The sequence below is a fragment of the Microcaecilia unicolor genome, chromosome 2, assembly GCF_901765095.1.
Source record: "Microcaecilia unicolor chromosome 2, aMicUni1.1, whole genome shotgun sequence".
In the NCBI taxonomy this organism is placed as follows: domain Eukaryota; kingdom Metazoa; phylum Chordata; class Amphibia; order Gymnophiona; family Siphonopidae; genus Microcaecilia; species Microcaecilia unicolor.
In genome coordinates, this window is record NC_044032.1 from 394,228,839 (window position 1) to 394,242,210 (window position 13,372).

At 42.3% G+C, this 13,372-nt stretch overlaps 1 protein-coding gene across 5 annotated transcripts in view; it reads right to left on the reverse strand.

Annotated features, from left to right (window-relative positions):
* WDFY3 (WD repeat and FYVE domain containing 3) overlaps nt 1-13,372 on the reverse strand; it is a 655,707-nt gene that overhangs the window by 153,245 nt on the left and 489,090 nt on the right. For all 5 annotated transcript variants that reach the window (XM_030190597.1, XM_030190598.1, XM_030190593.1 and 2 more), the window contains one exon: nt 6,199-6,426. In XM_030190597.1, coding sequence (XP_030046457.1) covers nt 6,199-6,426 — 228 coding nt within the window. The remainder of the gene's footprint in view (nt 1-6,198; nt 6,427-13,372) is intronic.

Here is a 13,372-nt window from a genome sequence, read left to right on the forward strand (position 1 = left end):
GTATTGCTGCAATTGAGCCTAATACCTGTAAATAGTCCAGAGCTGCTGGGCTTCTGACCACAAGGTGCAATGCAGACTTATGCTTGCAATTTCTGTGCTCTTGTCTGTGGAAGAAAAACATGCAGCTGCCGAATGTCGAACCTGATAGTCTATCACCGGGAATGATCTGAATTTGCTCTCGGCTGGATTGCACTCCAGGAACTGCATCACTTGCAAGGTGACTCTCTTATCACCTCTCGCTTAGACTATTGCAAATTGCTTCTCACAGGTCTCCCACTTAGCCATCTCTCTCCTCTTCAATCTGTTCAAAATTCTGCTGCACGACTAATATTCCGCCAGTGTCATTATGCTCATATTAGCCCTCTCCTGAAATCACTTCACTGGCTTCCTATCTGTTTCTGCATACAGTTCAAACTCCTCTTATTGACCTATAAGTGCATTCACTCTGCAGCTCCTCAGTACCTCTCCACTCTCATCTCTCCCTACATTCCTCCCCGGGAACTCCGTTCACTGGGTAAATCTCTCTTATCTACACCCTTCTCCTCCACTGCTAACTCCAGACTCCGTTCCTTTTATCTTGCTGCACCTTATGCCTGGAATAGACTTCCTGAGCCGGTCTGTCAAGCTCCATCTCTGGATGTCTTCAAATCTAAGCTAAAAGCCCATCTTTTTGATGCTGCTTTTAACTCCTAACTCTTGTTCACTTGTTCAGAACCCTTATATTATCATCCTGACTTTAATATTCCCTTATCTCTTGTTTGTCCATCCTAATTCGATTGTAAGCTCTGTCGAGCAGGGACTGTCTCTTCATGTTCAAGTGTACAGCGCTGCATATGTCTAGTAGCGCCATAGAAATGATAAGTAGTAGTAGTAGTAGTGACTCAGTTGCTCTCCTGAAGGGAGATCTCTTCAATCAACTCATCATCCAGGTAAGGATGTACCAGTATCCCTTCCTTGTACAAGGCTGTCACCACCACTTCCATCTCCTTGGAGAAAGTCCATTGCACTGTTGGTAGCCTTAAATGGGAGAGCACAAAACTGAAAGTGCCACCCCTAAAATCGTGAAATGAAGGAACTTCTGACGTTTCTACTAGATAGGGATGTGACAGTAGGCTTCAGTCAGGTCAAGGATGTCAGAAACTCTCCTCAGCTGACTGCCATGATGACGGACCTCAAGGTTTCCATGTGAAATCTGGAAATCCTGAGAGACCTGTTCACCTGTTTGAGGTCTAGGATGGGTCAAAAAGCGCCTTCCTGGGGACCACAATAAATAGAATAGCATCTTGTGGCTCGCTCCCTCGTGGGGTGGGGGGGGGGGGGGGGGGACTACGGTCTGAAGCTGTATCAAACTTTAGAGAGCGGCCTTGACCACCAAGGTCTTTAATCTGGAATGGCATGGAAACTCTGGGAAACTGTCTGGTACAGGCTGAGCCAACTGCAGAGCATACTCCTCTCGAGTAACCTCAAGGATCAGCTGATCCAAGGTAATCTGGGTCCACCTCTGGTAGAAATGCCTTAACTGACCACCAACTGCTACCAGAAAGTGGACTCTGACATCTTAACTGTGATCCTCTTGACTGCCCAAAAGTAGCAGGTCCTGCTTCATGTCTACTTCTTCAACCTTCCTAAAAGGACTGTCCACTGGAAGAATCTGTTCCACTGGGCTCCACTTACTCTTACTGGGGCAATAACGCCTGACCTTTCATAAGTGCCTTCTACCAGTGGAATCTCTAATTATGCTCTTCTGTTTGTCTTCCAGCAGACACAGAACCTTGAACTTTAGTTCTTAATCAGCTTGTTCAGTTCCTCACCACACAACAACTTCCTGTTACAGGGTAGCTTGTTCAAGTTAGCTTTTGATACTCCATTCACCAACCAATTTCACCATCTCTACTTCAGGATGCAGGTGAAAGCCTGGCTCTTCTCCCAAGCCTTTAATACATAGGGTGACTGACTATATACTCATTCTGCACCTAGACTAGCTTGCTATATACACTGTAATCTTAGCTTAGTTCCTTGCTTAACTGTACAATGAACCTTGCCTTGAGTTTAGCCAACCATCAATCTCTCCCAACTGACGCTGTATCACGCATCTTGTCCCCACTTATATATCTGCACTTGATCCCTCAGCTACATAGTAAGCTGTATTGTAGAAAAGCGTTAGCATCATATCTCTGTTAGTTGAATGTTTTAATGCGTGCTTATTAGGTGTATCATTTGTATTATGACAGCATTGTATTATACTTCTGGTATCTGAATTTCAGTTAGTCCTATTATTAGGTTTAAATTTGCTGTTTTCAAGTTTACCTCATTTGTTGTATTTATGTTTACACTTGGTCATTTTACTATTGTTATGCTGTTAACAAAATTGTAAGTTTTATGTTAAACTACCTGCTGTACACCGCATTAGGTGAATCTCTACATAAATGCAATTAATAAATCCCAATAAATAAATAAGCCATAGGAACCTCCGAGCTGCCACCATCTCAGTCAATATCTAGTGATCTCCCAGGAAGGAGTCCTCCACTAGTTGAATATTGTCTCCACTCACTAAATACATGTCCTCACCATGAAGCCTTCACACACTGTCACCTGCAAGGCTAAGGCTGAAATGCATGCTTCAGGAGGGCTTCAATCCATTGGTCCTGAGGAACCTTCAGCACGGATACCCCTTCCACTGGAATTAAGGTCTCCTTAGTTATTGCCAAGACCTTGCTGCATCCACCTTTGAGGGCCTTAAGGTCCCCCTATCCTCCACTGGGATTCCCATTCTGCTACAATCATGTCCCTGATTACTTAATGCATGGGGAAGGACTGAACTGGTTTTCAGATGACCTGAAATAGAGGATCAACTCTCCTCCTTGCATGCTGTTTCTTGGGCGCACTGGGTCCCTCTACTGAGGCTTCCTGCATATGGGGCAAGGGCTCCCCTGCTTTCTTCAAGTGCAAGGTTCTAATCATTGCTAAAATGAATTCCGGAGAAAATCCCCTGCTTCTGGAGTTCTCTCCCACACTGCAGTCACCTCTCAGCTATGGGAGGGACTCTATCCACAGCAGTGCATCTGACGCATGGCCTCCTCCAAGATGGTGGTGGATCCTGTTGAAAATTACACCAGCTGCCTCTCGCTTAGGCCCTCTGTCCCTGCACTGTCCTGTCAATTGCGCTCCCTCTAACCCTGTGGGTTCGGCCTCCAAGGTACCGGTTCCCTCGTTGACTGCACTGCCGGCATTCAGGCCTGGCCCCTTCCCCACTTTGTTGGTTTGCATAACCAGCAGCATTGGGGCTTTTTACTGCTCAGTTCTGCTGGAGCCTTCTCTCAGATGCGCATAAGAGTGGTCCTCCTGCAAGCAGACTGAAGGCAGTACAGGGCCTAATAGAGGTACCTGGAGAAGCTACACCCTGCCTGTTACATGACTTTTGCCTTTAACGCCGTTGTCTCCCCCCCCCCCCCGCCATTTTTTTGGATGTCTGTTGTTGTCTGCTCCTAACTAGGCACTCTAGGTTTTCCCCCTGGGAGTGGAAGCCAAGGCATATCCTGATATTTGCACTGGTCCCCACTGTGAAGACAAGCAGGAAGGAGGGGGGCGCAGCCTCCTAGGTTAACTCCCCTAGGCATACACTGGACACAAGAACCTTTGCTCTTACTGCCCCATCTTGAGAAACTTCAATGCACTGCTTCTTTGATAGTGCCTCTCTCTTTTTTTTTCCTGTGAATATGCTATGACCTGACCCCCACCCTCAAAGGCTAGCCTTGGTAGGCTATTGGTGGGGAGTTCTCCCCAACCCAACCCCCTTCCCAGTACCTCAAACATTGGAGACACCAGCACTCCCTCCTCCTCAGGGTGCCATCTCAAAATGGTGGTGCCCAGCCCTTCCCGGTGCATCCTGGGATGTGCTGGGTGGGGCTTGGCTTCCATATAAGGGGTCAGAGGATCAGGGTCCCAGGAGTGATGGTTACAGCCCAAGCTGCCTGCTCGCTAGGCCTCGAATGGGGGGGGGGGGGGGGGGGAGAAGCCTTAATCCTAATGCCAGCTCTGAGATTGTTGTGGGGTTCCACAAACTAAAGCCATCCAAAGTAGCCTGCCAGAGCAATGGAGTTGGAGCCACATTCAAGGGTGGGAACCGCATGGCTTCTGCTGCTACTCCCTGAAAGGTATGGAGGGTCAAGCCAACACATCTAACTGTAATGCCATCTTATCTTCCCTCAGACTTGTTGTATGTTTTAATCAATCCTGCTTGTCGATGGGAAATTAATTTTATTCACAACTCCTTTTCAGCTGGACCATTACCACCAATATGCACTCTTGTTCACATGTTTGCACTACTTCAAGTGGGATTATTTTAGATATAGATCTATATGAAGAGTTTTGATGTTTTCTTTTATAAAAGTAGTCCACCTTATGCTCTGACGAATAGTGATCCTTCCACAGATATACAGTGGTTTCGCCAAACTGAAAATTACTAATTCTTGAGTGCTTATAGGGTCCTGTATGCTTTCTCATTTGGTTTAAGTATGTGACAGCTGGGGTTCTTTGAAATACATTACTAGTAAAAATATGGGGTTCTGAGGAACCATGAAACACTTACCTCTGCTCATCTTGCCCTCACCCTAAGTTCTAGATTTTCTTAAAGATTCTTTTGTAGCTCAAAGATTAAATTCTTACAGTTATACTGAATTAGATGAATAGGACCCCGTCTTCAACTAAACTGCACCTATTAACCCATTCCATGCATCTTGTAGCATTATGTAAAAGTTTTCTAGAAATATGAAAATATTGTAAAGGAAAAAAAATCTTATTTTTGAAATCTGCAATTTACTCAATTTCAGAAAAATGTAAGCTACAGGACATCTTGCTACATAAATACTGAATTCCTATACAAATGGAGGCCTGCTAGACCAGGACTTCCCAAAGTGGTGCCAGGGACCCTATATCCAGTTGAGTTTTCAGGATATCCACAATGAATATGCATAAGATCAGTATATATAAGTCGAGTTCCCAATGTGTACACAGATATCTTGCATTTTCATTATGGATATACTGACAACCTGATTAGCAAGACTGTTTTGGAAAGCCCTCTTCTAGACATGGTCTGCGTCCTCTATGAAAACAGTGTCTGCATAGGAGACAACCTGCCAAAGAACTGCAGTTTTCTAAAACTAGATGAAATGAGGATTACAGAGATGGATATCAAAATTTTCTAACTGCATTGTTGTGCTACACAAAATCTCTCAGTCAGGTGCCTCACTATTATGGATTCAGCATTTTTATTATTTTGACCAAAAGTTTAAGTGGATATCCTGATATATAAAACCACTACAAAGTGCTTGGTGTGCCCAAAAATCCTGATATATGGGCTGCGCTAAATGCTAAAGATACCCATATATTCTTATGGGGGTCTCTAGCGATTAGTGCACACTAAAAATGATAAGGCACCTTTGTAAACCACCCCCTGAAAGATTTAGAACAAAATTAAAAATGGCTTTAGATGTAGAAGGAATAATTTATCAGTGTAGGAGTTAAATATGCCAGAGTCACCTACATCATTCCTTAGTACAGGAGTGTCTTAAAAGTGATGCTATACCATTAGCCCCATTTTCAATGGATTATAAGTATACTTCACTGAAAGACAGATTTCTTGAATCAGCAAAAAAAAAAAAAATTTCCAATAAACACTTTTCCTTTAAAAATCATTTTACCATATAAATTGTCTACAACCTACTTGCAGATTTTGCTGTTGACCTAGCAAGACCACAATCGGTTGTTTTAGTGTCAACTGTAGTGATAAAACTAGGTTGTTAGGAAGTTTAAATCATTGTTTTGGGATCCTGTGTGGTAAATGCACAAGGGCAAAGGGCCAGAGTGGCATGTCTTCTACACATCAGACATCCCAAGTTACAGGCTTCATTTGTATTGTCTATGAACAGGTAGATTGTTAACATGTCCCTCCATTTTCTTTAAAAAATGTGATTATACTTGTAGTGTTCCCTCCTAGGAAAAGATCCGCTGCTGAAAGCACGTTGCATGAAACAGAATCAAGCCTTATTACAACACTAGGCCATTTTCTACAGGCTCCAATACAAATGAGCTATATTCCACGTTTGTGTGACCGCTGCATCAACTTCATCTCTCAGAACCACAGTGTGCCTAGAACAATGGTGCTTTACATCTAGTACCAATCAATAACCCAGCACTTACCACAATATTTGTTTCCTGCTCAGTTTCTGGCACATAAGGATAGTGGACGTAAAACATGTCATTGCGAGCAATCTTCTTCCTCATTCTGCAAGGCCCTTCTGTCATCTCTAGCATCCATTTGTCCAGATGTGAGCCAATTGGGGGCCCCCAAAGACCTCTTTCCCGAAGAAGCTCATACTCTATTTGGCACCACTCCTCAGTCACGTATTTCAGTGCATTTTGCTGACGCTGTTTGAGCACAGAATGAGAAAATGATGATGGGATAGAGTGTTCAGGCCATAATGAATCATTTACTGAAATTCACAATGCTGCTGGAGTAACAAAACTCTTTGGTCAATATGCAGAAGAAATACTTCTGTTATTCTGTTCTTGTAAATGCTTAGTCAGCCTTAACAATGCTAAACATGTTCTCTTTAAATCCTTTCAACTTAGGTTTCTCCTAGAAGTTGCCTGGAACTGAGGTGGGTGAGTGTGTGTGTGTGTGTGTGTGGGGGGGGGGGGGGGGGGTGATATTGCCATGATGACCCTGTTATGTTTAAATGATTTTTATTGAGTTTTTTCATAAACATATACATTCAACATTATGCAACATACTCACAGCATTGTAAGTCTCTGCAACTAACAACTGATCTTCCAACCCTTTAACCTTCCTTACCTCCCATCCCCTTCCCCCCCTCCCCCATCTCCCTGGTTAATCTACTACCCACGTGATGACCCTGTTAATATTTTAGACATTAATGTTATGCTCCTGCCACATGCAACCAGTGCATACATGTCCATTCCTGGACATTTCCCTGGTAAGTGAACACTATTTTGCTTTGTGCTTTGGAAACTTAAAGATTGGGGTTAATAGGAGGAATTGTAGGTTAGTGATAGGCAGAATAAAAATATTAAAAAAGCAAATCTTATCAACTAATCTTCATAGTCTTTTGCCCTTAGTTTTAAAACTTGAACTTTGTACCATTGCATCAACAGATAGCCTCTAGCAGGCACTGCAAGATCTATATTTGGAGGAGGGAGGTCTCCTAGAAGGAGAGCATCTCCCTGGTGAAGTAGGAAGTACTCCTGTAGCCAGGACCTGCCCATCAGGGGATGTACTATCCTCTTGCACCGAGGATGTGTCTTCAAGTGCTGCCCAGGAGGGAAGGGTTAGGACAGCTGTTGTAGTTGGTGATTCGATCATTAGGCATATAGATAGCTGGGTGGCTGGTGGATGTGAGGATCGCCTGGTCACTTGCCTGTCTGGTGCAAAGGTGGCGGACCTCACGCATCATCTAGATAGGATTTTAGATAGTGCTGGGGAGGAGTCGGCTGTCTTGGTACACGTGGGTACCAATGACATAGGAAAATGTGGGAGAGAGGTTCTGGAAGCCAAATTTAGGCTCTTAGGTAGAAAGCTCAAACCCAGATCCTCTAGGGTAGCATTTTCTTAAGTGCTACCTGTTCCACGCACAGAGGTCAAGAGACAGGCAGAGCTCCAGAGTCTCAATGCGTGGATGAGATGATGGTGCAGGGAGGAGGGGTTTAGATCTGTTAGGAACTGGGCAACATTCTGGGGAAGGGGGAGCCTATTTCTAAAGGATGGGCTCCACCTTAACCAGGGTGGAACCAGGCTGCTGGCATCGGCATTTAAAAAGGAGATAGAGCAGCTTTTAAACTAGAAACGGGGGGGGGGGGGGGGGGGGGAAGGCTGACAGTCGCTCAAAAGCGCATGGTTCGTGATAAGGTATCTTTCACAGATAACACCAAAACAGGGAAGATATAGGGTAGCCTGATAGTGAGGTTGCAAAAGAGACCGTAGTAGATCAGGTGTCCTTAAATAAAAATAAAAATCAGACAAAAGATTGCAAATTAATACTGTCAAGTACTGAGTATCATGTAAATAGGAACAAACAGTTTGAAATGTTTATATGCGAATGCTACGAGCCTAAGAAATAAGATGGGAGAGTTAGAATACATTGAACTAAATGAAAAGTTAGATATAATAGGCATCTCTGAGACCTGGTGGAAGGAGGATAACCAGTGGGACACTGTCAAACTGGGGTACAAATTATGTCGTAGTGATAGGGTGGATCAAATTGGTGGAGGGGTAGCATTGAATCAAATAGATTGAAAAATCTGCAGGAAACAAAACACATCTTGGAATCACTATGGATTGAAATTCCATGTGTAAAGGGGAAAAGGATAGTGATAGGAGTGTACTACCATCCGCCTGGCCAGGATGAGCAGACGGATGCAGAAATGTTAAAGGAAATTAGGGACGCAAACAAACTGAGCAACACAATAATGGGTGATTTCAATTACCACGATATTGACTGGGTAAATGTAACATCAGGGCATGCTAGGTAGGTAAAATTCTTTGACGAAATCAAGAACTGCTTTCTGGAGCAGCTGGTACAGGAGCTGAGAGAAGGAAAAATTCTAGACCTAGTCCTTAGTGGAGCACATGATCTGGTGCGGGAGGTAATGGTGCTGGGGCCGCTTGATAACAGTGATATTAGCTTTGAAGTAAGTATACATAGGAAATTGAATACGTTAGTGTTTAACTTTAAAAAAGGAGACTATGATAAAATGAGAAGAACGGTGAAAAAGAAACTTAAAGGAGCGGCTGTGAGGGTCAATAATTTACAACAGGTGTGGGTGCTGAGAACAAACTTTCAGCTGTCTTAAGTTATCCAGATGACAGACTGAATATTGCCATGATCTGGATAAGTTCAAGGACCATCTTGGCTCTACCTTTGCTACGTCTCAGTACTGTTCGCATAGTGCTGAGGCAGTCTTTAAGTATATTCTGTGGTACTATCTTGATAGTGCTCTGAATATCTCAGTCAGCAGATACCAGACACTGCTAGTCGGTTAAGTTCTTTTGAATATTGACCTGAATATGTAACAGGGCCAAATACTAGCACTAATAAACCTAATTCTGCCCACAGAATACTCAACCATGCATCTGTTGCATAACAAAGAATTTTCACATAAGCTTGCTGAAAAGTTGTATTTTATTTTTCATTCTCAGTCACAGTGCTCCTAGTTCTAGTATTTTACTTTTTTTTGTTGTTTTGTATTTGATATGTCAGTTGCATACTTACTACTCAAAGCATCATGAGCAAAAATAAGAGAGAATTCCAGGAGCTTCCACTGAAGCTAGATCTAATAAATGAGATTAAGAACTTGACTGCTACACAAAATACAAATCTTTCACACACACATTTTTTGTTCAATCTTTATTACTACTTTAAAAACAGAATACAAGAGAAAACAAAATAATAAACAGCACAAGGAAGGAGAAAGAGAAAGTGAACAACTTGGTTTTTGAAAGGCGTAAACTATGAGCTACAGGGTTATACTGCACCTTTTTCCTTCAAAGAAGTAGGCAGGAGGATAGAAAAAGTACAACATACATTTAAAGCAGTAGTAACATAATAGATGATGGCACATAAGGACCCACACGATCCATCCAGTCTACCCAACAAGATAAATTCATAGCATAAGGAATGATGTGATACTATATATGCATATTTGATCTTGATTTGTCTTTGGCATTTTCAGGGTACAGAGGGCACAGACCATAGAAGTCTGCCTGGCACTGACCTTGTTCAACTACTGAAGCTGTCATTGAAGCCCCACTCCAGCCCATCCAAATCTATCTGGCCACGATCAATGCATAGACCATAGACATCTGCCTGGCACTGGCCTTGTTCTCCAATTACTGAAGCTGAATCTGTTCAGCCATGATCGTGGCACAGACCGTAGAAGTCTTATCCAGCACTGGCCGCTTTCTTCAATTACTGAAGCTGAATCTGTCCAGCCATGGACAGTAATTTCCCGTTTATGCACTGCACTCTATTTTACGAATTCTCTAATAAGTTTTCAAATGGAAGTCATACTTTTTTAACTGCTGTTCTGGTCTTCCCAGCTGTCACCAACTCATATTTTTATTTATAAATTTGAATCAATATCGCAAGGATTTACACTTGATAAAAAAAGTGTTATAACAATCAAACAATAAACGTAATAAAATAAGACATATATAAAACAACACTCAAGTCCACATTATATTGGATTCCATGATCACTAATAAGGAGGAAAATTAAGGTAAAACGTTTAAGGTAAAATAACACCTAGATGGACATGGAATTTAAACAATTACACTCCTTCAGCTCTTTTAGAGGCAACAAAAGATGTTAAATGAGAAGGCTCCATAAACACATATTTAACGGAGTTATACCTTACGATACATTTACAAGGAAATGTCAAATAGAATGTGCCTCCTGGTTGCAAAATGGTGGGATTCAATATCAAAAATTGCTTCCACCTACGCTGGGTTTCCCTCGAAACATCAGGAAACAAAAGTATTTTTTGACCCCAAAACAATTTTCCTTTGTTTTTGAAGAACATTAAAAAAAAAGCCACTGTTGTCAGGTAAGAGCGCCACTGTGGCTACAAGAGTTGCCGTAGTGGCTAATTCAGTTTCTGAGGTTTCCAAGAGGGCAGAAACTGTCTTGTTGCTGTTGTTGAGCAGATTCTCTTTTTGGTATGTAATATACTTGAGTAAATGGAGGTAAATTTCTTCAGGTATTTCTAATATTTCTTGAAGATAACGTTTTAGCATATTTATTTATTTATTGCATTTGTATCCCACATTTTCCCACCTCTTTGCAGGCTCAATGTTGCTAACAATACATCATGGATGTTAGAAATGTCTAAGAGAATATACATTTAGTATTACATAAGGATCTTGTTTAACATGAAAATGGTGAAACATGATAGTAGTGTAACAAGCAAATACTGTAGGACAATTCTGGATATATTTGTAGGAGTTCACATTTGTTGATCTTTGTGGTATGCCTTGTTAAAGAGATGGGTCTTCAGTAGTTTGCGGAAGTTAGTTAGTTCATAGGTCTTTTTCAGGTCGCGCGGCAGTGCGTTCCAGAATTGCGTGCTCAAGTAGGAAAAGGTTGAGGCATGCGTTAGTTTGTATTTTAGACTTTACAGTTGGGGAAGTGAAGATTGAAGAATGTGCGGGATGATTTTTTAGCATTCCTGGGTGGTAAGTCTATCAGGTCTGACATGTAGGCTGGGGCATCTCCGTGAATGATTTTGTGAACTAGGGTACATATTTTGAACGTAATGCGTTCTTTAAGTGGGAGCCAGTGTAGCTTTTCTCGTAGGGGTTTCGCACTTTCATATTTTGTTTTACCGAATATGAGTCTAGCTGCAGTGTTCTGGGCTGTCTGAAGTTTCTTGATTATTTGCTCTTTGCAGCCAGCGAAGAGTGCGTTGCAGTAGTCTAGATGACTGAGTACCATTGATTGTACCAGATTGCGAAAGACGGTCCTTGGGAAGAAAGATCTTACTGTTTTTAATTTCCACATTGAGTGGAACATCTTCTTAGTTGTGTTTTTCGCGTGACTCTCAATGGTTTCACCATTGTTACCCTTGGGAAATTTATAAACCTAAGGTTATGGTTCCTCATATAGCTGTCATATAGTTCTGCTTTATTTCTCAAATTTGAGGTATCTTTTAATATTACTGTTTGTATATTTCCCATATTTAAAATATTTTTCCCATAGATTCAAATCGTTCAGAAAGAGATTTTACCTCAAAATCATTTTTTTCCACTTTCTGTTCAATCATAGTTAACTTTTTGCAACACGCTGTTTGTCTGTTGTAGAAAAGATTGTGCCAGTTGGGAAACTAAGTCCCACAATGAATCTAAAGTTACCTCTGCCGGTTTTGCCAATATTCCAGGGGGAATAGACACCAAAGGCTCTGGATTCCTCCTACACTACATGCCTCGTAAGCCCATTTCAGCTGCAACAGGGCTGCTCACCTTAGGCGGTTCCTGCTGCCCCCTGTCCCTCTCAAGATGGCTCTTCTGAGCTTCACTCGATGCTGGGCCCACTCCGCTCTCTGGCGGTGGCCCCGTCGATACCTCAGAGGGGGAGCTAGTCCACTGTGGCTGCGGGGCGGAGTCCTCAGATCAGGGCTCAGCGTAACATCGAGCCCTGGGGACGCCGATAATTCCTCCGACAAGCTAGCGTTCCCTGAGGGACCGCTCCCGATCACCAGACCCTGTCCCAGAGTCCTCACGAAACGGTCCATCGGACCTGCAAGTAATAAGTCAGGCAGCGGGGAAGCTCGGACTGCTGTCCTGCCTCGTCTTTTCAGCATGCTGAATGCGTTAGGAAGCGAGGACCTCAACGTTCCTAGATGCGTGTGGCCATCTTGGAATAGAACCAAGATCAAATTTCAGCAATTCATATTTATAGTATAACGTTATAGTGTTCCACGAAAACATTATGTTATTTTTACTATAGTCTTTCCAATTGCTTACAACTTACAGCAGCATCAGTGCAATTAATATATCCAACAGGTGAGCATTAATAAGAAAAGGGCCAATTATTTGAAAATCAAAATTCAATCATTTTAAGAGTGGGAAGAGCAGGGATTGGCACCATTTTGCTAATTATGTCCCACAATTCAAGCCAAAACGAGTACATTTTTTGGCAAACAGCATATGTACGGTGTCCACCTCTGTATTACAATGCCAGCGTATTGAATGTTCCATTAATTTGGCCCTGACTGTTTTATTAGGCAACCAGATTGCTCTCTGGGACAAAAGGTTATTGCTAATAACATCACCAATTTATGCATTCCCAGTAACAAAATCTGCAGGTATCTTTCATTTTTATTTGTGACTCCTCAGATCAAATCCTTTGTAGGCCACCAGACCCTATACACAACTATAACCCATCAAAAATAAAACCAAAAAAAAATCCCAAATGCATCTTAAGATCCATCTGGAATTTTAGACAGAACATTCCTGAGAAAAGGGGTCTGGAAAAAATAGCAGTGTCTTGTTAACTCTAACCTTGCATGGACCACTGGAGGTATAGTTAACCGACAGTCAGGTAAGGAATAAAGAATACAAGAAGGTGAGCAAAGTATGGTCATGGGAGCCAAATAAGAAGGAATTCTGGTATAGAGAGCTTTATGGACCAACATCAAGATCTTAAACTGTATTTGAAAACTCATTGGCAACAGGAGATGATGACAGTGTAAAGGAGTGTGACCTGATCAAATTTCCATGCTTGAGCTAGAACTCTAATAGCCATGATTAATGTGGGAATCCACTAAGGTTTTCTCAAAAGCTATCATGAGTGTGTGGTAA